Source organism: Prinia subflava, chromosome Z, assembly GCF_021018805.1.
Source record: "Prinia subflava isolate CZ2003 ecotype Zambia chromosome Z, Cam_Psub_1.2, whole genome shotgun sequence".
In the NCBI taxonomy this organism is placed as follows: Eukaryota; Metazoa; Chordata; class Aves; order Passeriformes; family Cisticolidae; genus Prinia; species Prinia subflava.
In genome coordinates this window covers 22,984,206-23,011,477 of record NC_086283.1, presented here as the reverse complement: position 1 = coordinate 23,011,477, position 27,272 = coordinate 22,984,206, and the positions used below count along the sequence as shown (strand labels likewise).

Here is a 27,272-nt window from a genome sequence, read left to right as displayed (position 1 = left end):
GAAGTACACAAACCATCTTGCAGTCTTGCTTGCTGCACCTCTGCAGTGATCAACATTCCAAAAACCCTACGGCAACATTCAGACAGGGGGAAAATCCAGGGCCCTGTGGATACTGCAGAGAGAGGAAAGGGCAAGGCAGCACCAAAAGCACCAAAGCTAAAGCTCCAGAACTAGGAGCTGAGGCCCAAACAGGTCCCATCCCAGACGGGAGGGTTGTTTGAACATCAAAATTCTGAATTGTGCTGAGGTCTTTGCAAGTTGTGGTATTTCAGGATGTACAAGCTGAGCATGTTTCCTCCTTGTGGGAACAGTGGGGTCAAACAAAGCTCTCTGGTCAGAGCCCACGCCTTGTTTGAGGGGTAAAGGCCCTCATTCCTGCAGCAATACCGTGCTGCAGCCCAAGCCCTCAGCCCTTCTCAGTACAGTTCTTGAGGCTCACAGTGAGAATCCTCCCCTAGATGTTTTCCAGAGTCTGTATATTTCACTCCAGAAGCCTGTCAACTCTGAGGGGCTGGAACAGCAAAGACACTGGAACCCACATCCACTTGACAGCACACATCTTACTGCATCTCCCTTGGTTTTTACGGTCTCAGGTGTTAGCTGAGCTGCCTTCAGTGCTTCAGGGACTTGGCATTAGAGCCCAGCTTGGCATTTCAACCACATGCGAGGGCTGATGAAGTTTCTCCAAATGCTCTTCCTCGCTGGCAGCCAGGGAGAGCTGGGCACAGTCCTGGGCCCGCCACACCCTGGGGGGCGGCAGCGCCTGCCTGCAGCCGTCCTAGGCTGCAGCAGCCAGCGGCAGTGACCCCGTCCCAACCGGCTCAGCAGCCCTGCTCCCCCTCCTCCAGCTGCTCTGGTCACGCAGGCAGGATGGAGGACATTGCCAAATTTTGCTTGGCTGGACTTCGATTTTTATTTTTATCTTCTACAGCTTGTAAAAAGGCTTTTAAAAGATGGGCTATGTCTCTCTGTTTTCCCCACGGGCTCTGCTTATTTATGACTTTTTCCCTTTGCCTCCAAAGGGGCTCAAAGTAATGTAATCAGGGCTTGTTTGAAGCTCCCTCGAATGAAAATTATTCCATTCTCAGGTTGCCTGGGGATGATGCCTCCCAGAATTGCCTTAGGATTGTTATTCCAGGACCAGCAAGGGGAGCTCAAGCCTTGTTTACGGTAGGTCCCGCACTAATTTTTTTCTGCTAGCGAGGTGTTTTTCATCGCAGTTCGTGACCCGGGCGGGGGTGCCCACGGGATGGTTTGTGCTGTGGCAGGCGGGGGCTGTGGCACGACGCGGGGCAGTGGGAGGTGGAAGCGGGCGGCCGGTCTTCGGGCAGGAGGCAAACCAAGAGGTGCGGGGGTCGGCCCGGCCCAGCCGGGGCTGGGGAGCTGCTGAGCGCCGACACGCCAGCGCGAAAAGGAGCATTTTTCTGACCAAGTCCGCCCAGCTGCGCCAGCTGTCAGCCGGGGGGACAGCGGGGGAGCGGCCGAGCCGGCCCGGGGCGGGTGGTCCGCACGCACCCGCTCCATCAGCAGCCCAGCTGGGAAGCGGGACAGCCGCCGCAGCGCCCCCGTCCCCGCCCCGTCCCGCCCAACCAGGGCGCGGGGGCCGCTCGGGCGCTCACTCAGGGATCGCGGTGACGGGCCATGTCCACAGCGGGCAGGGCAGCCTCATCCAGCTCCGACCCGCCCGCTGAGGCGCCAAGCCCGGACACTGCGGCGGGCCTGCGGCTCCGCGTCCGCACTGCTCCAGGGTGGCCGGTGGGGCCGCGCCGAGCCCGGGGCCAGGCGGGTGTCGCTGCCGTGACAGGGTTAATCGCGGCGGAGGCGCGGCGCGGGGCGGTCTCCCAGCCGCGCCTCCCTCCCGGCGGCCGCCCCCGCCCGCCCCTCGCTCCGCCGCCGCACCTGCCCGCGCCCGCGCCGACAACTTTCCCTGCCTGTTGCGCGCACCGAGCTCCGTGCCCGGCGGTCCCTGCCATGGGCGCCGCGGAGCAGCGCCGCGGGTAGGCGGCCCGCGGGGGTCGGGCCGGGAGCGCTGCCAAGGCTCTCCGCCCTCGCCTCGCTTCGCCGCCGCCGCAGCGATCGCTGCCCCGCGCTCGGCGAGCATGGAGGTGCAGCTGGGGGTCGGTCGCGTCTACCCGCGACCGGCGGGCAGGACCTTCCGCGGGGCTTTTCAGAGCTTCTTCCAGAGCGTCTGCGACGCTTTCCAGCCGCCGCGGGAGGAGCCGGGCGCCGGGCAGCCGCCGCCAAGCGCGCCTTGCCCGCCGAGTCCCCGGCCGCCGCAGGACCCTCCCGCCTGCCTGCCGCCCCCGCCGGGCTGCCTGCCGCCCCCCGAGCCCCGCGCCGTCGGCAAGGCGCTGCCGGCCGCCGGCCCCGCCACGGGCTCGTCCTTCACCTGCACCGGAGAGCTGAGGGAGCTGCTGGGCGAGGCGGGTGCGATGCCGCTGCTGCCGCCGCCCGAGACCGAGCCGGCGGACAAGGAAGACGCGCTGGGCGACAGTGCCCGGCAGCTGTGCCGCGCCGTGTCCGCCTCCATGGGGCTGGCGCTGGAGGCACTGGAGACCCCGGCCGAGCCGCTGCCCCGCGAGGACTGCATGTTCGCGGTGCCCGCCGGGCCAGCCCGCGCCCCGCGCCCGCCGGCCCGCGACCCCTCGCCCGCCTTCGAGGCCGCCCTGGCCGCCGAGCCGCCCGCCGGACCGGGGCTGCCCCGCGGCTTCGGCCGCGTCAAGCTGGAGAGCGCGGCGGGGCCGGCCACGGGCGGCGGCTGGGGCGGCCCGTGCCGCTTCGGGGCCGAGCTGGTCCCGCCGGGCCCCGCGCCCTCCTGGCCCACCTTCTTCGCCGAGGAGGGGCAGCTCTACGGGCCGTACCCAGAGCCGCCCGCCGGGCCCCCCGACTGCCCTGCCGATGCCTGGTACCCACCGGGCCGGGCGCCTTTCGCCGCCCCCGCCCCCGGCATCAAGAGCGAGCTGGAGCCCTGGGTCGAGGGCTACGCTGGCGCTTACGGCGACCTCCGGTGAGTACCCGCGTCCCGCAGCACACCGGCATGCGCGCACTGCGCTGTGCTTCCCGGCGACGCCGGCATCCTGCATCCCACCTCCCGCCGGTACCGGTATCCTGCGCCCGCATCTCTCACGCCACCTTCTGCACCCCCGCCGGCCCCAGACTCCCCGCAGCCTGCCGCAGGTGCCCCGCGCTCACCGCGGGTCCATCCAACCCCGCTATGTCCTGGCTGTTCCCGCTTTGGTGCACCTCTCCGCTGCCGAACCTCCCCTTTTGCCGGGATGCTGTCGTTTGGGACTGACTAGGCTAGACCGTGCCAGGAATACCGCGGTGCACGCCCGGTGTTCCCGCCGTCCTGTGAGGTCGTTGTGTTTATCTCGTTCACCCGCGCATCTGTTATCCCGCTGCTCCCGGCCGCTGGAAGCGGGCGAGATCGGGACTCCGTGCCCCGAAGCGCGGACCGGTCTTGACATCGAGATAAAATCTTCCTAACAACTTGTGTCGCCGAGAGCTGCCTGCCGGGAATGCACTGTGCCGAGCAGGAAGCCCCGAATGTAGTGGCAGAGAAACATCACCTGTGCTTCGGGGCTGTTTTAAGTACAGGTAGAAAATGTGTTTTAAAGTAGAGCTAGAACAGGTTTTGGGAATGAACCAGGGGAGGGGTGATTTTTTTGAGGAGTAGGATTCAATCAAGAATAATTTTTACTGGTGGATTAACCTCAAAAAAAAAAAAAAAAAAAAAAACAACAAAAAACACCATCTCTATAAAATACCTGTACAACATTTAAAGCAGTCGGCACATGCATGCTCGCCTGTCCGCCTGTCAGCACAGCAAAACGTGTCTGAGCTGATGGAAATGGGAGGGAGAAAGGGCTGCCCAAGAGATTTTCTGCTGGCTCAGCAGCAGCCCGATCCAGGAGTATGTGAGACCTCAGCTGGGGTTTGCTTCGTGTGAGTCCTGCATCCACAACCTCACCCCGTGATGCTTGGAGCCAGGCATCGCCCCCGGGATCCTGGGAGCAAAGGCTGAAATGAACAATTAGATTTTACCGCTAAATTAGCACCTAAAAAAGCGACTGCACTGCCTCTGGGTTTCTTTCTGGTTTAGATGCTCACTGCTTCGTTTAGGTACTGGGGCAATTTCCATCCACACAGTGATTTACTGGGGGATTGTACAGAGATGTCAAGGGCTTGGCAAAAGAAAAAAGAATAGAAGTAATGACAGGTCAGAAAGAGTGCAGCTGTGAGCATCATCCAGCTGTGAGCTTCGTACGTGGCAGGAGCTATGCAAGCTCCGGGTGTGCCTCTGCAGTCTGGATGAATCTCTGCTGGAATCAGCACAGAGGGGGCAGGGAGGAATCAAGTTGGAAAAGTTCAGCATTCGGATGCTGACGATGGCGGTGCAGGTTTGTTCCGTGCAGCCGTTCTGCCTGCGGAGCCTGTGCAGTGGGACCCCGCACAGACAGGGAATGTCGCGCTGAGGACAGCAGGCGTGGGGTCCCGTGGAGGTCTGCAGGCAGTCTTGGAGGCTGGACTAGGCAGCAGCAGGTACATTTTGCCCAGGTCTTGCCTTAGAGATAAACGACATCTCCCTCATTCCTGTGGGAAGTGCTGTACACTCTTCTTCCTTGCAGGTCTGTTTGGTGTGCTGTGCCTGCTTCCCCAGCAGATTTTTGTGGGATCAGCAGTGTTGGAGCTGGCACAGCAATCTTTGCAAGACCAGTGTCTTGTCCTTTGAACTCCAAGGCTTGTACAGCACTACTCTGCTGCTGCAAAGATGTAATGGAGTGACATCGTCTCTCTGTGTTCAGATATTATTTTTAAATACCGTAGGGAAGTGGAACACTGGTCATGGTCTGGCTCAAGTCATAAGTGTTAATCACTGCCAGGTTTACATTTCATCCTAGCAAAGTCTCCATTAGCTTTACAGCGTGCTACTAGCCCACTCCTACAGCCTTGTATTTTCTCCTGGATCTGTGGGTGCCAGCACAGGAACAGCTTCTGCTGCTCCAGGAGCAGCGGATTGTGTACCAGCATCCCAGGCAGCAGTGCCTGTGGGAAGAAAGGTTTGTGGGAGCTGAGAGGCTGTAGTAAAATTCCCTGATGGAAGGATGATTGGCTTTTGGACCTACACCCCTGTGCCATCTGGTTCTAGGTCTGATCTCCTGCCCTACTTGACCTTGCACATAAAGGTTTCCCCTCATAGCCTCAGAGGATGCAGCCTCGGTGTTCTGTGAGGACAATGAGGGGCACTTCTGGGGCTTTACAAGCCGGGGGCAATGAGCACCTCAGAGTCGTGTCCCTTGGGGTGCTGCTGGGAGCAGAGGCACACACACAGGCCCCCTTGCTTTGGAGAATAAGGAGCATTTCAAGGTGTGCTGCTCCTACTTTCTTTCCTCTCTGAAAGGTCCTTCTATCTGCCAGCAGGATCATGGCTCTTCCCTCACAGATGGAATTCTCCCAAGCCCCAATTCTACCCTGCTGCAGTTGGGACCAGGTATGGGTAGGTATTTTTTGAGTTGAACACTCTTCATATGATACTAAAGCATGAGCAGTTTTTAATATCTGGGGAAATGTCAGGGTTAAGAGGTGCCAGCACATCTCAGAAACACTGTGGTTATTAACACAATTTGGTTTAATTTAAAGCTTTTGGTACAGTGTCCCTGACTGCACCAGTCAGGCTTACATGTAATTAGCAAATAATTCTGAGGTTTTGTTACTCTGTGGACTTGGAGCTATTTATCTTTGTGCTCTGGTTGTTGCATCATTACTACCAGCAGTATTTGAGGTGACTAAATAACCTGTTTCAGGAGCAAGATGGAGCATTGTCAGAATAAATCCAAGGTTCTGTCATTGGAAGAAAAATTACAGCGGCGGATTGGAGGGGGTAGCCTCTGGTTTCAAATTAAATGGAATCATAGAAGGAGCTGTTGCTGAAGCAATGGAATCAAAGGGGAGAAAAGGATTTAAGGGCTTTTGACTTTGGAAAATTTGCTATCTGTGTAGCTTCAGATGGTTTAAAGTGGCATTTGCTATCACTGCTGTTACCTGCTGCTGATACTGGTTGGAATCCCGGTGTTTGCTGGTTACGCCTGCCTTGGCTTCCCCTCCCTAATCTGGCTGTGGTGGGTTTGGGCCAGCGACACGTGTTCATTCATCACCTGGCTTGATGGCTCTGTAATCGTTTGAGCTCTGTAGCTGTGATAGGCTTACAGATAAAACCTGCTGTAATTCCTTCCTATGGAGGGAGGAGATAAGGCTGACAAAGAGATGAAGGGGTAAAGGGCAGCTCTTACCCAGTGAGATGGAATGAGGCAGGAGATCATTCTCAGGGTAGCCCTCACTCCCAGTCCATGCCCAGCAGCAGCTGCTCTGGCAACCCAGTCCCAGGAGGGCTCTGGAGACCCCCCAGCGCTGCACTGGCAGAATTCCAGAAAGCCTTTGTGAAGGGACTGACCCTCCCATCTGCTGTTGTCAGTGCTCAGGCAATTGGCAGAGGATACACAGGATGTAAATATTTCTTTGAAAACAAGAGGACCATGGCAGAATGTCGAGCCAGTCCCTTCGGCCCCTACAGACACATGGATGGGGAGCCTCTGGTGGCCAGGAGAGCTGGGGATGTGCTAAAGCTTGTTGTCAGTTTCTGATAAATGGAGAAGAAAAAAGAAATAAATTTCTTCCTCAGCACCTCTCACTGCTTCCTTGCTCAGAGATGCAGGACAACTAGGATTATCCATCTGGAGCTGGATTAGAGAATTTAGGACTTGGTTGAATGTGAACTGGCATGATAGCAGGCTGTGGCAGGGTGCATGTCCTGTCATGGCTGGAGCTGAGGTTGTGAAACGATACGCTGTGGCCAGGTAACTGGTGCTGCAGGGATGTTGGAGCCGTGCTCAGCAAGGAGAACCCCTCAGGGCTGAGGGAGCAGCCTTCTGGGCGCTGGAGCATGGCACTGGTGGCTCCTCTTCCTCGCTCCTGAGCATACGTCAAATCTCATAAAATGGTCTCCTCCTTTTCCCCTCCCTCCTGTGTCTGTCCCTCCCTCTCTTCCATGGTCTCCTGTGCTCCAGCTATCCCTTACTGCTGGGAAGAGGAGATGGATCACCTGTCAGGAGTTGGGCTGTGGAGGGCAGACATGTAGGGTGTTTGTGTGGGACCTACCCAGCTGCTTTGAGGGTACACAGTGTCTCTTTGCCTCTTCACTGCTCAAAGGTAGACTTTGCTCCATCCTCCTCTAGGCTTTCCCATCCTATTTTTCAAATGTCTTGAATTTTTGAGCTCTTACACCCCCCTGAAGCTGCTTCCATGGTCTCATGCTGGGTATTGGCGGTGAGTATTCCACCTTGGTTCCTCTTAATTGCTGGTTGCAGTGGAAGGACAGGCTTTATGTGGCACTTGGTATTGGAAACAGCAGCTGAGAAATCAGAAAATTTTGCCAAAGAAACAATGCAAAAAAAGCTTTAAGAGTGTTGGTGGGTCGGAATCACACAGGTATTTTTTGGAAATAGCAGCTGAAATCAGAGATTTTTGCCAAAGAAACAATCCACAAAAAGCTGTAAGAGTGCTGGTGGGTTGGAATCACACAGATATTTTGTGTGTTTTCCCGAGGCTTCAGGGCTGGAAGCTGCACAGGATCTGCTCATGGCCGCTCTTCTGCTGCTTTTGCAGCTTTTACATTCTTCCCGCTGTTTACAGATTCCTTGGTATTTATCCATTGCACAGATGAGCTGTGCTTTGCACCACACCCTGATGCCAGTCTGGCATAACCATTGGTTTTCCTCCTAGGAGAACTTCGTTCCAGACTGAGAGCCAGTGAACAATGGGATGTGCTTTAGTGCTGCTTCTGAGGACAGGAGAGTGTGTCAAAATACTGATTTGGAATGAGAGATAGAGCGTGTTTTGTAGCCCAGGGGACAGGGGTGACTCCCGGGCCAGGATTCCTACTGCAGAGATGGGTTTTTCCTCTGAGACAAGATCCCTGCCATGGGCACAGGTACCAACCCCTGGGGGTGGGCATCAGTGGGTGCTGGAGTTGGGATTGTGTCCGCTGTGGTGTGGAGCCCACGATTCCTGGAGGTCGCTGCCCCTGTCTCCTTTCTCAGAGTGAGGAAGGTGTGGGACAGGCCTGGGAAGAATAAAAGCAGAAACACTGTAGCGAGGCAGCGAATCCAAGGGATGATGCCAGCTCCCCACACTCCCACACCAGGACCCTCCAAGGCCTCTCTGGGCTCCAGCAGAGACAAGAGCCCGCTCTGTATCCGTGCCAGGGGTCACCTCTAGGTCCCAATGGGAGCAGATTTCGGATGAGCAGTGGGAGGAACAGGCACAGCGGAAACTGGACCAGATCAGAAGTCAGTCTGTGCATGGCAAGGGGGGCATGCTTCTGAGCTGGGAGGAAAGCTGGAAACACTGCCATGTGTTGAAGGAAGAAATCACAAAGTTCACTAAAATAGTGAAAGTCTTGTAGTCATGTTTTGGTGTGATGAAAACAGTTTCATTACTTGAGGCTAAGAACAATTTGTAGTAGAGAGCAGTACTCGGCTCTCTGTGTTTTTCTGTCATTCCCATGAATTCCACTCTTGGCACGGATCTTCATTCATATTTTATAAATTGCTTGTTTGAAAGTGGCTGTCCCAGTTTGCCAGTTCTCCATTGCCAGTTGCTGTCTAGACTTGGAGCACTCACTAGAGGCTGCTGGGTTGGTGTTTGCAGTGGATATTTTCTGCTAGTGATTGTGGACTAAAATTACAAAAGAAAGAAAGGGTGTTTATTTTATTGTCCAGTGGGACATTTAAAAATTATCAAATTAGTGTTTACTGAACGAAAACTATTCAGTGGGAGATTTCCTATGACTTCTAGTAAGAACTGTTTGTTTCTGAGAGCTGCCCTGGTCGGTCCCGGAGACCTGTGCAGCTGTGGATGGCTCTGGAACATTGAAAATACGTAGGAAAAGTGAAGATTCCTCCTTGCACAGCTCCACAGCTTCTTTACTTTGTGCAAGTTAATTTTCTTTTGGGGTGATTTTCTGCAAAACGCACCTCTGCACCTCAGACTGATACAAATCAAGTAAAGCCATAAAGCCATCATGGATAGCCTGGGAGGGTGGCTTGGTGCCACCACGTGCATGTAGTGATTTGGCACAGGGGGCACAGGAGACACGGGCACCTCCCACTGGGGTCGTCATCGGGTAAGGTGTGAGCATTGACCAGAGTGATCTGCTTTCACCTTGGCTGAGCCCAGCTCTACACCATGTTCATAGGAAAACAGCAATGGCAACGCTTCCTGTGGGGATGGTGGATCCATTCCAGCTCTTTCTTTTCCTTGAGAGGTCCAGCATACAGCATGGACAGGAGGCAGATGTTCCACCTCCTGTTGTAGCAGAGCATTTGTGTCTGGTAAACAATTAAGAGGCATATATGATCACATCACCCCTTAGTGGGTGGCAGTGCAGGCATGCCCAGTGGTGGCCTTGGCAGTGGCTGGTGGCCCCGGTACTGATGGTTGCTGCACACTGTGGGGACCAGAGCCAGCCCTGCTTGTTAACAGTAATAGTGGTATGAGGGAGCTCATTGAAATGAAAAGGAACTGGCCCAGTTGTCATGGCAAAGACTTGTGACGGAGGTTCTCCATCCATATTCTCTCGCTGTTACCACTGCTGCCTGCCTTCCCTGATCTGCCTGTGCTACTCATCCGTGTCCAACCACACTTAAGACCCCTACCTGCTCTGTGTGAGGGGCAGAGGGAAGGAGAGCCTCCCTGGGGAGACCTCCTTTGTGGGGGGAGTCCAGCTCACCTTGGCCAGGTGCCTGCAGTGGGCAGTGCTTTGTTCTGCTTTAAATCTAGCTATTGCAACCCTTATTCTTCTTAACAGTAATAAAAATACTCCCAGTAGCAGGGCTTTACTGCTGAAGCACTCACGAGCAGCGATTCATTCAGCCTCCAGACAACTGTGGAAGAAGGAATTGTCCCTTTCCTGCAGGCAGGGGCTGAGGTTTGACAGCAGCCCCTCGGTGTGTGAGTGGCAGCAGCCCTGGCTCAGCGCTGGGGTCCTGGGGGGCCGTGCTGGCTTTGTGCCAGGTGCTGGGGACCGTCCTGCGGCAGCGTGCTAGACTTTGCACCCCATCCATTGGCCCGTTCATCTCTGCTGGCCCCAGTGTTCCCGTCCAGCCCCTGGGATAGTGTTTGCAGGAGAGGGGTTATGGGAGTACAGCATCGCGCCTCAGGAGTGCGCAGGAGCCGCCGCTCCCCGGGAACCTGTGCAGGACAGGACGGGAGGGCAGGTTCGGTTTGCCTCGGATCATCTTGGCTCAGTTGCTCTCACGGTGCTGCTTGCTCCTCAGTTACAGCAGTCTGAACAGAGGCCAGAAAGAGCAAGGTCACCCACTGCGCTCTGGCTCGGAGCTCCCCAGCCCTGGCTCGGAGCTCCCCAGCCCCCGCCCGAGAACGCCTCTGCAAATAGTGAGAACAAAGTCAGGTGCTGACACGTTCTCAGAAGTGGTGGGATTGGTTTGTAGGGACACAGATCTCAGATTAAGTGATTTGCAATAATAGAAATAATCTTAAAAGTATAACCCAGTTCCCCAGATATTTATAGCTTCTGCCCTTTTCCCAGGCCACCCGGCCCCAGGGAGCTCGGGTGTCCACAGGGCTGGATTACACCCATGCTTTCCACAGGTGTCCTGATGGCTTCCCTGTGCCATCCAAAGGAGAAGGGAGCCCATCCTAATAAGTAAATAATGATTCCTGGTATGAGCCCCTGTTTCTGCTAAATGGGCCAGTCTATCGTGTTGCCTGGCACGTGGAGCTGCTGGCAGCTGGGCGGAACAAACTGAGCACCTCGTCACAGTCAAGGCAGCTGTCACTTCCCAAACAACTCTAGGGGCAAAAGAGAGGGCTTAAGTCAGGATGAGGGGAGTCAGTGCAGAACCAACAGTGCTGGGACACTGACAGCGCTGGCCTGGGACACCCTTGGCATGGGGAGGGAGCTCTTTGGGCAGCCTCGGCCAGGGCAAGCAGCCAGGCACAGGCACATTTACCATTTGATGTGTCTGCCTTAAGATCTGGGTGTGCCTGGGCTGGCAGAGCTCTGCACAGGCCGTTCAGAGCAGAAGAGCTGTTTGAGAGCTTCGGGCAGAGTCCCAGCCACCCTTCATCTGCTGGGCATGGCAGCAGTTATAAGGATTTGCCTTTCATGTCTGCAGCCAGGTGCCTGTGACAGGCACTGCTGGGGGGATGTCCTGGTGCTGGCTGCCTGATCCAGCTCTTGCTGGAGCCTGGGGAGTATGGTCATAGACTCAGGGAATGATTTTTTTGGAAGGGGCATTACAGCCCATTTCATTCCACTCCCCTCTCTGGGCAGGGACACCTCCCACTAGACCATGTTGTTCTGAGCCGTATCCTGCCTGGCTTCGTCACCTAAGGAGGGGTGGTGAGTGACTTCTCCCTCTGCACCAATATGCTCCAGCAGGGACTAGACATGGGCTGGCTGTAGCCAGTGGCTTTGGGGAGAACCTCGGGGCAGATCTTTCTGTCTTACAGGTGCATCTTCACCTTCCAGACCCCCATCCCGCTAAGTGCCTCTGGAATTGCTGCTAGCAGGAGCCATCCCTATAAATGCCAGAGAGGAGGGTGCAGATCTCCAGAATACATTTTACAGAGGATGTGTTCAGGCCCTGGGATGAGGTGGGAAAACCCTGGAGTTTGCTTCCTTCCCCTTGTGCTCTCTCTGCTTGGGGGTGGATGGAGAAGGCTTCTTGTCTCTCCCAAAATTACACGACACTTCTTTCTCTGGTGTTTTTACTGGCCCTCAGCATTTTGGCTGCTGTTGCACATATTAGCTGTGTTTGCTTCTTCGCTGGTTAGAGATGGCAGAAAAAAACCACTTTGACCTTGGCCTGTGTGCTGAGAACAGAGCCCAGGCACAAGTTTCTGTATCACAAATTTCCTCGCAAAGGCTCCTGCCTCCTCCCCCTCGCGCCGATCAGCAGCATCCCGACCTGCTGTTGGGAGGGCTGGAACGGGATATCTCAGCAGCTCCAGTTTCCTCTTGAAAGCGAAATACAGGGAAGGAATTTTTGTGCTGATTGGGTTGATAGCTTTCATCAGGGAAGCAATGAGGTGTGTTAACTGGAAAATGAAATCCCCCTGCAAAGAGAGCTCGGATGATTTACTGTTTCTTTTGAATCGTGTGCGTGCTTGTGCACATCTGTGGATGTTCCTCATCTTTCCACAAACACCACACGCAGATTATGTGTCTGTTCTGTTCTCTTCTGTATGAGGAACGTCCCCACCTCTCACCCTGGGGCCTGCAGTGGTCCCTCTGCAAACACATCCCAGGAGAGTGGGCATCCTGCCATGGGCTGCCCGTAGGAAAGAGAGGTGGCTGCAGCTCTGTGAGCCTCTGTGGGCAGCACAGGGATCAACATTGCTGCTTCTCCCTGCTCATACACTGAGAACTAGCCCCCAGGTCACCCCCACTCCCTCTCCTGCTGCCGGGCAGTGCCAGCACTGTTAGCAGGGCAGGGCTGGGGGACATGTGTCTGGAGCCATGGGTCCGGTGTGGACTGTATCCTCTGTGGGCTGGCCTGGGCTTTGTCCCTGTGCATGCTCCTGTGCTCCAGAACATGTGACATTGTCCCGATGAACTCAGCCTGTTCACATGGATTTCGGTTTTCTAGCTCTCTGTAATTGGCTTTGTTTTCACGTGTTCACTGTGGTCAAAAAGTCTTTTCCTGGATAATAGGATCTTCCCCTTACAAAGAAATCTATTACTTCCCAGTCTGCTCTCCAGGTCCCTAGAGCATCTTTAAATTGTAAGAAAAACAATAGCACAGGGACTTTTTCCCTTTCTTGTTTACAGCACAGTCTGTGCCAAAGTGCTTGGTCCTTGATTCTGGGCTGTGTTGGGGGTGGTTTGAAGAGGGAGCAGAGCTCAGTGCTGGGAAGTCTGCAGGGCAGAACGTCCCACTGGGGCTGTGCTGAGGGTTGGGTAGAGCTGAGCTAAGATGGGAGCTAAAGTTCCAGGGGGGGTGCAGCTGCTCTCTTCTTGTTCAGTTCACCCTCTCTTTTGCCATGTGGGTGCTTGAATCCTTGGATTATGTCCCGAGTTGGAGCAGTTGTCATGTCCAGCAGGGAGAAGGTGGCAGCCTGGGGTTAACAGGGTGCTTGGCCAGTCCCTTTGCACTCAGCTGCAGTTAGTGGAGGAGGCTCAGTGTGTCCTGCAGGATCCCGGGGAGCAGTGGGGGTCTGTTAACTCCTGGCCGTGCTGTGCCCTCGTGCTGTGGCTCTGCCCTCCTATCATTTCAGAGTTGGGGTCAAGGCGGGTGCGCAGCCACTGTGGTTGCGGCGTGTCCTAAGATGACTATCTCACTGCTCACTCAGAGAGACTCGGGAGAGCGCTCTCAAGGCTGGGAGGCCTAAAATTAGATGTGGCATCTGTGTTTTGGTTTGCAGGCAGGCTTGAGAGAAAATGATTTCTGGCTGCTTTCATTCCTCGCCTGCTTGGAAGAGCACAGCCAAGGGGTAGTGGGCAGGGCTTTGATCCCTGGTGTGCCACGGCTCTCTCTGGACATCACTGCCCGGGAGGGCCACTCAAAACCCCAGCATGGGTCTGTGATAATGGCAGGACCACCCACGCCCACAGGTCCCTGGAGTCAGCTGGTTGCAGGGCTGCAGGGCTCTGCTCTCTATGTTTTCCTGGGAATGCTCTCAGCCCCCCTGCCGACAGGTCTGGCTGTCCCTGCCCAGCTGCCATATGTCACTAAAAGTGCAAACTGGCATCAAAGCACTGTTTCCCAATCCATGCCTGTATGGGATACCCTGGGTTGCAGGTGTGTGCCAGTGGGGTTGGTACTGGTGCAGCTGCCCATCCATCCATCCATCCATCCATCCATGTATCCATCCCCCCCATCCAAGCCTTGCTGAGGGGCCAGTCCTGCCCTGCTCCTATCCTGATGCATGTGCAGCTGGCAGGTGTGGGCAGCTGTGAGCCGTGGGCATGCCAGGAAGGCCAGGCCAGGAGCAGGGGGATCGGTGTGTGTCAGCCAGTGTCTGTGGGTTGCTGGGAATTTGCTTCTGTTGCCTATTCTGCTGAGACTGGGGCTAAGAATTGCAGGGAGACCTGGCACTAAATATGTGAAACCTTAATTATAATTAGTGTGTTTGTGTTGGGGATGACTCACAGCACGATCCGCTTGGAGGACACGGGAAGATGATCCTGTTGCACGAGTCGTGAAGTCTCCTCTAGAAACTCAGTGCTTTGCCAGCAGAGCTGAAGGGAAATTCTGCAGATAGAGCTGCTATCTACTCCCAGACATAATAAGGCAAAGGATTTTTATGCCCCTGCAGTTGTGTCTCTGCAAAGATTTGGTCTTGGTAGGAATGTGCCTAAAAATAACCCAGTTCTGCTGGTAAATTGTGGGACCAGCGCTGCAGTGCCACTGCAGTGATCCCTGGCAGCCCTCACTGCGAGGGGGATGGGAGGGGGGCTGCTCCCTGAGATGGGGGGGTTCCGCTTCTTGCTCCCATCCCTGTCCATCCCCAGGGCCTCCCCAGTGCCAGGGGGAGGGTGCTGGCTCAGGCCATCCCCAGCTGAGTGCCAGATCCGTGGTATTTGTGGTCTCCTCATGTTTCGATACCGAGTCCCGCCCTTGTTGCTGACTGGTTTTGCCTTGTGCTTCCTCCAATGGAGAAATAAAAATGCAGAATTTGCAGTCCTGGTTTCCTTAGCAATAATTCCACTGCCAAAGGAAGAGGAGAAAATATTTTGTGTTTTAAATATCTGAGTCTGGGAATGAATCCTGGCATCCCTCAGCAGCCCAGCTGGGAGCTGACCACTGACCTCTGGCCACCAGCACTACTTGATACTTGTTGCCAAGTTAAATTCCAAATACCTTTGGAGTTCCATGTGACACTGATTGGAATCGTTCTACCTTGGGTTTCTTTTGGTAGCCCCATACCAGATGCTGTGGTTATTTAGGGGTGCTGGGGGACCATGGTGGCTTTGGGGGCCACATGCCCAGTTCACCTGAGGTGCTGTGCCCCATGGCTGGACACTGGTAGAGTGTTCTGTTCCTCTGGAGATCCGCCTGGCACACCAGCTGTGAGAAAAGCCACCAAGAACTCACATCCCCTCTTCCAGAGCATTTAGTAAGCATCACTGCACTTGATTTTGGAAGAGGGAAAGGTAAAAGTTCTCCTGCAGGTGAAGATGTTGATATGTGGCATCACAAGTCTGTACCCTGGAGCTGTAAGCCTGCATCTGGCATCATGGCGGTGTCCCTTGGAGCATGAAATATATATATCAGGTGTCTCATTATTTGTGATTTTCTTTACAGGAGCATTTTCTTTTTGTGAGCAGAGGAGATGGATTTGAAAATGGGAGATTATGGTGAGGCTTAAACTAACTGCATAAATATCAGTGAGGACAGAAGGTTTCCTTGGAAAATAAGTAGGGTTCTCTGTGCAACAAGGATGCCAAGGTCCTGTCCTTGGTGACTCCAGGTGACTCTGCAGTCACCAGGAGGATGCAGTGTAGGGCTCTGATGACCTCGGGAGTGCCCCTCAGGGCTGCAGCCTGCCTGCAGCCTTGTTGCTCCTTGTTTGCTTTTTTGTCCCCTTTGTTCTTTGTAGTCAGGTGAGTTCCCATCTGAAGTGACCTTGCAATGCCCTTGTGCCATCTCTTTTTGTGGGTACCTGCTCCATCTGGGGGATCAAGTGTTCCATCTCCTCTGAGCTGATTTGTTTAAGTTGCTCCCTGAACCTCAGGCTGGACATCAGGCTTTGAGGCAGAAGTTTTGGTGTTAGCTGTACCAAATGTGGGCAGCAGCCTCTGCTGTGGCCACCGGTGACGTGCAAAAGCTGCAGGGTGACTTTGCCCAGGCTTTGCATTCCGGGTGTAGCAAACCTGCCACCTTTCACCTTTCTAAGCTCATTTTCTGCTTCTTCCTTATGGATGATTGGAAGGTAAGAGCCCAGGATGGCAATTAAATGAGGGGGCTCCCCAGCAGACTGGGTTATGCCGTGGCTCTGCCGCCTGTCCCACTGACGGGTGTGCAGTGCCTCAGCTGGTCAGGTGGCAGGCTGGGGCTGTCTCCTGAGTGCAGGGACAAACAGTGGCTGGGTCCATGCAGCTCCAGGCCTGGAGCAGCCTTCACGCACCGCAGAGGAATGCAGAAGAGAAGAGAGCCAAGGGCTGCGAGTGTGGAGGGGGTGGCTTTCCACTGCAGAGGGGACATGCTGTGTGAAAAATAACCTGTCAAAATAAGTAAACAGAGTGTTTGAAAACAAAAAAACCCAGAGTTTAATTTGGAGATTTGAGAAGGGATTGTGCACCTGTGCCTGTGGAGGCTATTTGTGCCCCTGGGTCTGGGAGGCAGTGCCTGGGCTGGAGCGCTAAGCCTGCTCCTGGGAGTTGCTGGTGGGAGGACTTTTGCTTTCTTTGAAGTGCGCTCCTCCTGCCAGCCTGCACTGCTTGGAAAACCCATTGTCATCTGCTAATATTTATTTAAATCCGGTGAGGATCCAGTTCCTGTATGTGTTTACCAGGCCTGAGGCTCATGCTCTAGATGCTATTGTGCCTCTGCTGCCTGCGCACACAAAAACAAGGCATGGGCAAACTGGAAACATACTCAAGGCTATCTAGCAGAAAGGACATGAATTTAGTGTACAAAGCTGTATGTTTGTCGATTAAATGGCTCAAAGCTTTGTAACAGATGAATACTCCAAATTTTCTGTGCGGGCCTTGTTACCCGGATGAGCGTGATGTGGTGGCTGCAAGCACAGGCTTGGCTCAGCTCTGGCTGGAGCCAGCAGCAGCCAAATGACAGTGCAAGGGGACACGAGGACGTGCCCGAAGTGAGCAGTCCTGCCCTTTGCCGAGCATGGGTCTGACCCCTTGATGGAGTCACAGAACATCATCCAGGCTGGAGCCCCACAGCTGCACTGAGGGGAAGCCAGTTAAATTTAAGATTGCATTAGAGAATGTCAGGCACAGGTGATGCTGTTTTAAAGGCAGAGATTCCTTTGATAACATCAGGGTGTCTCGGAAATTACTACTTGAAATACTGTATAGGGTTCTATGTCATATGAGTTCAGGTGTGAGTGCTGGCTCAGTTCTGAGCTCAGCATCTTCCTGAGCACCTGAGTTTGTGAGTGAGTGCTGGTTCAGTTCTGGTCTCAACATCCTCCTGAGCACCACAGATGTGCAGGTGCACATTTTGGACACAGCCCAGTGAAGGTGCAAAACCCCTTTCCTCAGGGAGTATGGGACCAGGACTCTCTGCTCTCGGGTTCCTGGCTGGGATGAGCTGGGGGCGTGTGGAAGCTGCCATCATTTTGTCTTGGTCTGGCTTAGGGTGGAAAATAGCTTGGGAAATCGCAAGGGGACAGTTGTGCCCTGCGCTCCTTTTGAGCTGCCGGTGCCGGCTGTTGCTGCCGGATGGAGACTTCCTTTGTGGATGGGGAGAAGTTGTTGGCTCCTCTTTTAACAGTGCTTGCTTGCTCTTGGCTTTCCGGGGGTGTTGTGAAATGTGGCCGTTTGGTGAAATTTAACTAATGACAAACAAATGCTTCATTGCAAAATGATAGTTTCCACTCCCCAGAAAAATACATTTGCGTGTGAGGGGATCTCACAGTAACCCTCCATTTCCTTACACAACCCTTCTGAACTGAGAGTAAAACTGACCCTAGGGTTGCAGAAGAGATACTGAGGTTGTTTTTTTTCCCTGCCCTCGAAAGCCACCACACTCCTTTGTCACAGCTGCGACCTTGGCCTCCGGGGCGCGCTCCGGGCCCGGCACTGCCGCTGTCACCACTGCGTCCCGGCTGTGTCTGCCTGGCGCGCTGTCGCCCTTCCTGGGGCTCTGCGGCGGGGCTGGCACTCGTCGCGCACCGTAACAACTGCGAGCCTCCTCTCGGCGTGCAGGGCTTGTTTTGGTCGGCCCTGAGCTCTGCAGCCCTGCGGCGAGCTGCCCGCTGAGCCACCCCTGTGTCCTCCCTGAAAGGGGGCGAGGCGCGGTGGCATCTCGGGACTGGTGGCACCTGCGGCTCTGCTGCCCCGCAGCTTCCCCAGGCACCTCTTCGGCTCGCTTGCCATTGTTATGTATTACCTGCACGTTTTGAGAACACCCTGCAAATGTCCCTTGGAAGCTGGAAAATGGATCGTTAAGGGAACCATTAGCATTAACTCACTCCGAGTTGCTAAAACGTTTTTACATCATGTTTTTCTTGCAGTTCTCTCTCTCTCTCTCTCTCAATAAAAAAAAAAAAAAAAAAAAAAAAAAAAAAAAAAAAAAAAAAAAAAAAAAAAAAGGCAAATTGTCATTGTTTTAAAGTCAAGGGCGTTCCTGGGCAGATGCTTCAGCTCTGGGCAGTGGCTGCTGGCAGGGAACCACATTGGTGCTGCAGGGCCTGTGGTAGAGCCGCTCCCCACCTGACTAAACACCACCTCCTGCCCTTTGGAGTGCTGGGGCTGCTGGGCACACCCTGCCAAGCCTTCGCCCAGGAGGAGCCTGTCCCATGTCCAGGAGTCACCTTCCACCTTCCATGCCAGCCGGTGTCCTCCAGTCTCCACGTGTTGGTGGCAGTGGGGACAAGTGTGGCTGAGCATAGAGGGGTGTGCAGGGAGCCCTGGCAGGGGCACCTCTGTGGGATATTCTCAATGCACACCTGCTGGAAGGTGTTTCCGTACTTGCACAACTCTTCCCACACGTGAGCAGCTCTTTAAAAGTTGTTTCAGAAGCCACTCAGTTGCAAACCTGCTTTGCAGTTTCACGTAATTAATCCTCAAAAACAATCCGGAATCCTCTGGGATTCCTGTGTCTGTCGTCACAACACCTGCTGTGAGAGGCCCTGCTGCTCACCACACACACAGTGCTGAGGGTGGGGGAGGCAGAGTGGAAGCCTTGTGGAAACAGGGAAATGAGCACTGCTGGATTTCTGCACAGAGAGGAGAAAAGCAGTGTTGGGTCATTAGCAGAAAGGCCTGTTATGTGTGAATCTAAAAGACACTGGGTAAAAAAGGCACTTTTAGTCAGGCTCTCCTGTGTGCTGCTGGTATTCCTTAGCAGGATCTGCTCTCCACCAGCCCCTCTCATCCAGTGGCAGGACTCTGTAGCACATGGCATGGGGGATGTGGGAATACCCTGAGATGGGTGGTAGGATCACACCAGGACAGGTGGGATGCCACATAAGCCAAGAAATGAGCATGTTGGTTGCAACAGGACTGGACTATGGCAGGCATGGTGCAGCCAACTGTGTCTCCTCCATTTTATCAGTAATTCAAGAAAAGCCTTGGAAATGGAGATGGTTGGGAAAGAGTGGTTGAGCTGCATCTACAGATGAGTCACTGATTGCTCCTGTTAAAGAGATGAGAAATCTCTCAAAAGGTTTCTGCTCTAAGAATTGAGGATGAAATTGCTGCTCCAGTTACTGACCTGAAACTGAGGTGGGATCTGCCCCCAGCTCCAAGGTCAGGGACAGGCGAGGACAGTAGGGCTTTTCTGGGTACAAAGATTTTTCAAGATGTCCCATCTTTGTCACACTCACTGTTGTTGTAATCTGATTTCTCAGAGCTCACCTGCAATCAACAAACAATACCAAAAATGAAAGGAGATCTAATTTTACCCAAAAGTTGCAGTGACTTGCAGACTGTTAAAACTTAATTGCCTCATCCAGTGGTTGCAGAAAAATGAGTTCTGGTAGTTAACTCAATGTGCTGGTGCTTCCCAAACTGCCTGGACGTGTTGGCTTCTGGTTTGGATAAGCCCTTCTCCTCCTGCCATGCCCTCTGGAAAAGCAGTTTCACCATGGATCTGATGAAACAGATCAGATCAGGTTGGGGAGGGAATGGTACTGGCTGAGAGGGCAGAATCTGGATGTATGGAATGGTGAGGTGTTGGAGAAGGGGAGTCAGGCACTGGGGACATCTTGGCATGGTGGTTAACGTGGCATCAAGTGGTTGGCAGTGCCATGCTCTGCCTTGTTTGGTGTATGAGCTTCATTATTGAAGCCAAAATTCCATTAGCACTGTGACAGCCACTTTCAGTCGCCTTTTCTCCCTAGACTATGCTGTCACTGTGTGTCACTACTTTGTTACACTTTGTCACACACCGCATGCAGTGAGCAGTGTCAGGAGGGACACCCAGCATGGTCTCTGCGTGGTTGGGACCAGGCTTGGCTTAGTTGCAGCTCACCCTCTTTCTGCTCAGTGCTTGGCTGATCCATCCCTGAAGTCCTGGGTTTGCCATGACCACACTCCCCACAGCTTGTCCCGACCACATTTGCTGACCCTTCTGTTGCTCTCCCTGTTTTGTGCTGCAGGTTGGAGGGTGGCCGTGACCATGTCCTGCCCATTGACTATTACTTCCCACCTCAGAAGACCTGTCTGATCTGTGGAGACGAAGCGTCCGGGTGCCATTACGGAGCCCTCACATGTGGGAGCTGCAAAGTGTTCTTCAAACGGGCAGCTGAAGGTAACAGGGATGGAGAGGAAAGGTCACTGCCCCGCTGTGGTGGCATTCTAAGATCTCTTAAACCAGGAAAGGAGAAAAATCAAGGATAAATTGATCTTTCTCTCCTGAGTTTGTCACTTCATTTTACAGGTTGGTCTCAAAAAGTAACCAAACCAGCTTGCCAAAATACTTGCCAAAAATAATTCTTTTAATTGGCATTGCGCAACCTCATCTCTTAGGAGGTGTCCCTGCCATGGCAAGGGTGTGGACCAAGATGGTTTTAAAGGTCCCTTCCAACCCAACTGTGTCTGTGATTCCATGATTATCTTAGTGACCTGGTGAGCCCATGGAGCAGTCAGTTCTTGCTTCTCTTCTTGACTCTCCATAGTGCTTTAAGCTCCCATCAGCCCACCTGCAGTCTCAGATGCACAACTGCCAGCTCAGGGGAGGCTTTTCCTCTCCTGCACCCCTTCCAGAGTGTCACTTCTGTGACTGCCCACAAAACAGCACAACCGTCTGTCCATCAGAAGCCATGCTCTGACCTTGGGGTCCATGATCCTTCTCCCCCAGCTCGTGAGAAAGCAACTTCTCCTTCATGTCTACCTCTGTAGTGTCAGGTTCTCCAGGGATACGTGTGAGCCCGAATGTTCCCTCTCAACGGCAAGGTCTTTGTACCGTCTTACCCAGGGAATGAACATGCAGAAGCACCCAGCCCAGCTGTTTCCTTAGGCTGTGCCTCAGCAAAGTCTGGTTTCTACCTGCAGTTCAGAGCCGTGGTTCTTGGGCAGCAGTGAGAGTCTCTGTTGTGGAAGATGAACTGTCCGGCAATGTAACGTGCCTGTAGTTACTCCTCAGGAGTCTTGTCAGGAGTGATGACCCAACACAAACCATCATTTTTCCTTGGTGCTAGCACAATTTATGGGCACAATTTATGGGCACGCTGCTGGCAGCCGGTGTCAGTGGCTGTAGTGTCCTCGGGAGAAGGCTGGCAGCAGTGATGGGGACAGAGCTTCTGTCTCACTGTGACCTTCCCCTGTGCCCAACCTCCTTTATATGAGCAGAGGTCCCGGGCTAGGGGTGCTCACCTGTTGTCAGAATGCTGCTTCTATATCAGTTATCATTATCCTGCCTCTTTTTGGAGTCGTGTTTCCCTCACTCCTCTGTGCCAGGAGCCAACTTGCCGGTGCTGGTTCAGGGAAGAATAGGGGCTATGCCACAGGGGACGTCAGTGTCCTGTTGCCAAAAAGGGCAGTCAAATAATAGTTAATAAATTTTGCATATTTCTCCCAAGTAAATAATTTGCAGATCTGTCTCTGCTGCACACCAGCTCTGTGTCAAGCCAAGTAGGTTGGCTTGTGCAGCCAGAGTAAATAACAGATGCTTGTTTAAGTCAGCAAGTTATTGTTGATTTATAGTAAGTGGAGTCTTGGCTCTCAGTCAGATGAACTGCTGCTGGAACGCCTGTGTCTGCGGGTGGGTGCGGGAGCTGTGCTCCCCTGGCACCAGGGTGGGATCTGTCCTGGGGGTGGCAGGAACTCCAGGTGCCCATGGGCAGAGGGGCAGCCTGGGCTGCTTGCGCTGCTCTGAGGCACGTGCCGTGGAGTTGTTCCCTCTCCTGATTGTGTTATATCATTAATTTAAATGGTATTTATGTCTCTTCCTGGTTCTTCAGCCTTGCAGTGTGGCAGAGGGCTGGGAGCACTTGGATGTGTTGGGATTGGGAAGCCGCCCTTTGCCTTTCCTGAGGAGCTGTATGTGTGTGCAGAGAGGGGTAGGGGGAGCTGCCAGATTGTGAGGTTTCATCTTACCCTGAGGTCCATGGGTAAGTCTTTATTTTGGGGAAGTGGCTATAAATTTTGCTCCTTTATAGGTACTGAATGCAGGGATGGCAGGTGATAATTTCTGTTCTAACTTTTGGTGAGTTTCCAGACAGATCTCTTCCTTCTTAAAGCTGAGGAGCATTACTGAAAGCTGATATTTCAGCGTGTTCTCATGTTTTAAAGTCCATAAAGTGTCTCTCATAAAATCTTAGTTTGCCCTTGGAGACTTTACAGCAGTAGATCAAAATGCTTCCCCATGAGAAAAGAAACCTGTTACCTTCCTAGTTCTGGTGTCAAGCCACAGCCTTCAGTGAAGAGAGCAGCAGAGGGCTGTGACTGGAGCAGCACAAACAGCACCTTGGAGGAGAGGGAAATAACTGGGAACATCATTTTTTTTTTGTTATATTCTTTTGAGATAATGGTGAACTTATCTGGTAAAGGTTCAGGGATGTTTAAGGAGGTTTTATAGACATGCACTGGCTTCTAGGGTGAGAAAGGAAAAAGTGTAAAAAAAAAAAAAAAAGCTGTGACACTGATTCTTCTTTCCTTTGGACACACTGAGGGGTTTATGGGCAGGAGCAGGTCACTGTTGCTTTGATAAAATATTTGACAGATTTGAGGCATTTCACAAGTTCAGGTTCAACTTTTTCCAGAAAGATGCCAGAAGAGTTAATAGAAAAGACAGGAATGTTGTCCTGATCTTGTTTTGCCAGCTCTCGTGATTCACTGACTCTCTCAAGATGCCCAGGCTGTGTCCAGGCCAGCACTGAAGCACACCCCACAGATTCCCCACACCAGTGGGGATTTCCTCACCTGCAAGGTTTTGTGACCCAGTGCTGTGCTCTCCCTTGTAGTTACCTGTCCCAGGGTCCCAGCAGGAAGAGTGCAGAGGGCTGGGTGGCTGCCCAGTGACCAGGGATGCTGCTCCTCTTCTGCCCACAAAGGAGGGCTCCCCCTCCTCATTTGGTGAGCAAAAAGCTCACCCAGCTCAGCACAGATGTTGTTTTTTCCCTGCACGAGTAAGCGGGACAGCTCCGTGGTGAGCATGGCTGGGGTGGGTTGAAGACTTGGGACTTCAGTCCTTGTGGTGCCACCCTGAAACAGAAAAATGCTTCAAACAAGGCAGCTCCTGGGTCAGCTAGCAGCCCAGGGGTTCCTGCTGTCCCATTCTGTCCAGGAGGGAGATCACTGTCTCTCTGCATATATCCCTGGAGAGAAGCAGACCTTCCTTGTCCCTCTGAAGTTTCTGCAGTCTGGTGGCCGCCTTAGCCAGCTCAGAGTTGCCTCCATGCAGCATTCCTGGCAGTGTAGTACTGGGATGCTTTGGGCTGTGTTCCTGATGGGGCTGCCTTTAAATAGCAGAGAGTTAAATGAAAAAAATAACACAGTATTTGGCAATTTTCCCAGCAGGCACCCAGCCAGGCTGCTGTGCAGGCTGCTCTGCAGGCTGCTCTGAGTGCCTCCATCATTCTCCATATGGATTAATGTTCTGTGTTCTGACCTGCTGAGGATTAGCCTTACAGCAGAGAGATGTCTCTGGGCCAACTCAACAGCTTCTTGCCAGATTTCAAGATGACACCGAGTTGAAGTGAATGTTGGCAAAGATGCTTGCCATGTTATAAAAAGCTTTCTCCTCCTTCCCAGGCTGATGTGACACCCAAAGAAATTGAGTCTGCAGAAGATTGAGTGGTGCTGCAGCACCCCAATGCTCCAGTGGTGGGTTTTTTACAACTATTTGGGTGTTATTTGCCTTAAAAAGCCATGGGGAGAGCAAAAGATGGGACGACCAGAGCATAGGGAAAGCTCTGGGTGCTTTCCCTATGCTCACTGTAGCCATCTGGTAAATAGAGAGGACTATTCAGAAAACGATTTTGCAAAGGTAGTTCATCAGCAGTGGCTCCGTGCTGGCTCCTGGGAGCCTTGTGACTGAACCCTCTTGAGCTATTAATAGGAACATCACATGGGAAGGGTGCCAGCACCAAACCCACAGGCTCTGCTCTGGGCATGGCCCTGCTGGTGACAGCCCCAAGGACCAGAGGCTTTCCAGGACAGCTTGGGAGCCTCCACGGTTACACGAGACCCAGAGGAGCTGCTTTCACAGAAAGCCTTTTCCCCCAGCTGTTAAAATTCAGTTTATGTCCTGAAATATGAGGATCTCTCTCTTCTGAAAGACATTTACTGGTTTTTCACATTTACAGTCATATATCTCGCTCCAGATGTTTGCACAGATTACTTTGTTGTCTAGAAGAGAAAGTTAGTCTGGGCACAACAGCTCATGTGGCAACAGGCTGTTAGTTAAATGATTGCTGTGGATTGAGCAACTCACCTCCATAAATCATTGTTTTAGAACTGGAGAGCAGTTCTAAAATAATAGAGGGCAGTTCTTCCCCTTGGCTCCCAGTGTGCTGTGGTCCCAGCAGATGAGTGGGGGGGCTCGGAGGTGGCGGAAACATCTTTCTGCCTGGTGTGAGGTGGCCCAGGAGGGGCCCAAAGTGGCGGGGACGTTCCTGGCAGAGGGGACACAGGGACTGCAGTGTGTTCACAGCAGGGGCTGCTGCAAAGATGCTCTCTTGGGGTGCCTGTGTTGGTCTGGGAAAGCAGAGGGTGCTGGGTGTGACTTCCCTCCTCACCTCTGCACACGTCAAACAGGACCTAGGTGGCAGGGGAGGAGGTGGGGCTTCTCTGGTGACATCTGCAGTGTCCTCAGCTGGGCAGTGGTCTATGGGTGGGCGCCTTGCCTGAGGGAAGGACAGGCTGGGTGATGGGCCTTGCCAAGAGCAAGACCACTAGGGAACACCGGAGAGTGGATGTAAGGTTTGGACCTGTATGTACAGGTTTGCAAAGCAAGAGCCTCTGCCTTGGAGTGAATCGAGAAAAGATCTCCATTGTTTCAGGGGAGAAAAGGTAAAGGGAGAAGTAGTTTCAGTGTTAAACTCTGGAGAAGGAAAACCCAGTGAATTCATCTTTAAATAAAGAACAGCGGATTGCAAATGTCTGACCTTGCTCTGAAATTACGAGAGCGAATTACCCTGAAATTAGAAACAAGTCTCTATGTGTGAGAACTCACATCAGAGGGAAGGAACTCACCCACATTCTAGCCACCCTTCCCTGTTCTCCTGCCTATTTAGAGCTGGTGGTTCCTTTCCTGGTGGTGAAAGAGAAATCTCTGCATCCCCAGGAATTAGGGCAAGGTGAGCTCAGCTCATTCTCACGCCAAGCAGCAGCAGCACAATGCCAGCTGTGGCTGTTCGGTTCTCTTTTTGTTACTGGCAAAGAACATAAAGCAAACAGGGCTCACTTGTGCAGGCCCAGGCAACACAGAACAGGTTCCTGCCCCAAAGAACCTGTCCATGAACCATGAAGCTGGCCTGGCCATCTCAGCAATGTCACTGTACCATGACCATGGGGAGAGCTGTTGGCTGCAGCTCACAGCCTGTGCTGCTGTGGCGTGGCACAGCCATCCTGCAGCCTTCTCCAGCATGCACTGCTTGTCCTCCAGGGCACTCTGCCTGCTCCCAGCTCGTGGGAGAGGCTCCCTCTCCATGAGGGAGCAGTTCTGGAGCCTGGAGATGCTGCTGAGGAGCAAATGGGAAACAAGCCTCACTGTGCAAGGCTTGGACTCCACTACGAAACCTCACGTGCTCCCCTCCCGTGGGTGCCTGATGGAGACAGAGCGGAGTGGGGGATGAGGCCATGTGTTGGGATCTGTCCAGATCCTGGGGATGAGGAGGGCACTGGGGCTGTACGGTGCTGCTCCTGACACAGGGGAATTTGGAGGAGCTGTGCCTGATCCTGGAACATCCTTGGCGGGCTCAGGCAGCCAAATCTCCTTCCAGCTCTCTGTTTTCCAGAAAATAGGGCGCCCATTTGTGAGTACCTAAGAAGGCTGGGTGGAGGGAGTGTGGCCTCAGCGCTCAGTGCTCCTGGCACAAAAATAACTCCAAGTAACCCAGTTTCAGCTGAAGTTCTTTGTTACCGATCCTCCTCCTCAATGAACTGGTGAAAGGAAGGATGGTGTTTGTGCTCCCTTTAGGATCTGTAGGGATTTAGGTGTCATCAAGGGTTGCTTGAGTATCCTTTTCAGAGGAAATGAGCCAGGAAGAGGGTGAGAAGGGCTGTTCTGAGGACAGTGTTAAAATGATTTAACAGGTGTTCATTGTGGTGGGTAATGTAGGTCATGGCCGAGGCACAGGGGTGGGTGATGATCCACTTTGAGGAGGACAGTTCTGAGAAGGTCAAACATGGAGTGTTTGTGCGGCCCCTGGGCACTGTGAGGGGAGTGGGCTGGGTGCTGAGCCCTGCCAGGGGGATCCGTGACAGTGACAGTGGCAGCTGATCCTGCCAGAACAGGCACAAGTTGGGGTGACCCAGGAGGGCGCTGTGAAAGCTTCAGGCAGTGGTAGCAAGGGCAGCAGTGGTGGAGGTATGGGGTTTGTAAAATCTGTGCACCAGAATTGGTGCATCTCATGGCAAAAATGGTACATTAAGGGGTTGGATTCAGCCTCGTCCTGTTCATAGATCTCTGATGACTCAAGGGGTATTCCTATAGGAATGCAGAAAGTAACCTCTTGCAGGATGATAAATAAACGCTGTGGGCTGGTTTCCCATGTGGGCTACCTGCAGATCTATAAGCTGCACCTCTCTGAAATGTTGCATGCTGAATCCAGTTTGGTTTGGAACAGCCTGAAGAACATCAGACAAATCCTGATCCAGTAAATGTGTTCAAACTTGACAAGAAAAGTGATGATTCTTGGCTTGTCTGGCAAATGGGTCAGTGAAAAAGCTGTGGCCTGAAGCTGCCTGGGCTGCTCTCTGAGTGAGTGCAGGGTGAGTCTGAGGTGTGGGTGACTCTGACCATAAGTAACTTCTGAATTTTCTGCACCTCCCCAAAACCTACAGCTGCACAAGGCCTGGTGTACGGGGGGTTGCTTATCGCTGTTCCCTCCTGGCTGACTGCAGATACATCCCAGGAGACAGGGTGGCATCAGACTCACCTGTGGAACAGCAG

The 27,272-nt window shown here is 53.4% G+C and overlaps 1 protein-coding gene across 1 annotated transcript in view; it reads left to right on the top strand.

Annotated features, from left to right (window-relative positions):
- The first annotated feature begins 1,277 nt into the window (after positions 1–1,277).
- Positions 1,278–27,272, top strand: part of AR (androgen receptor) — a 38,984-nt gene continuing 12,989 nt past the window's right edge. The window contains exons 1-2 of the mRNA XM_063422655.1: positions 1,278–3,007; positions 20,314–20,465. Coding sequence (XP_063278725.1) covers positions 2,100–3,007; positions 20,314–20,465 — 1,060 coding nt within the window. The 5' untranslated portion in view covers positions 1,278–2,099. The remainder of the gene's footprint in view (positions 3,008–20,313; positions 20,466–27,272) is intronic.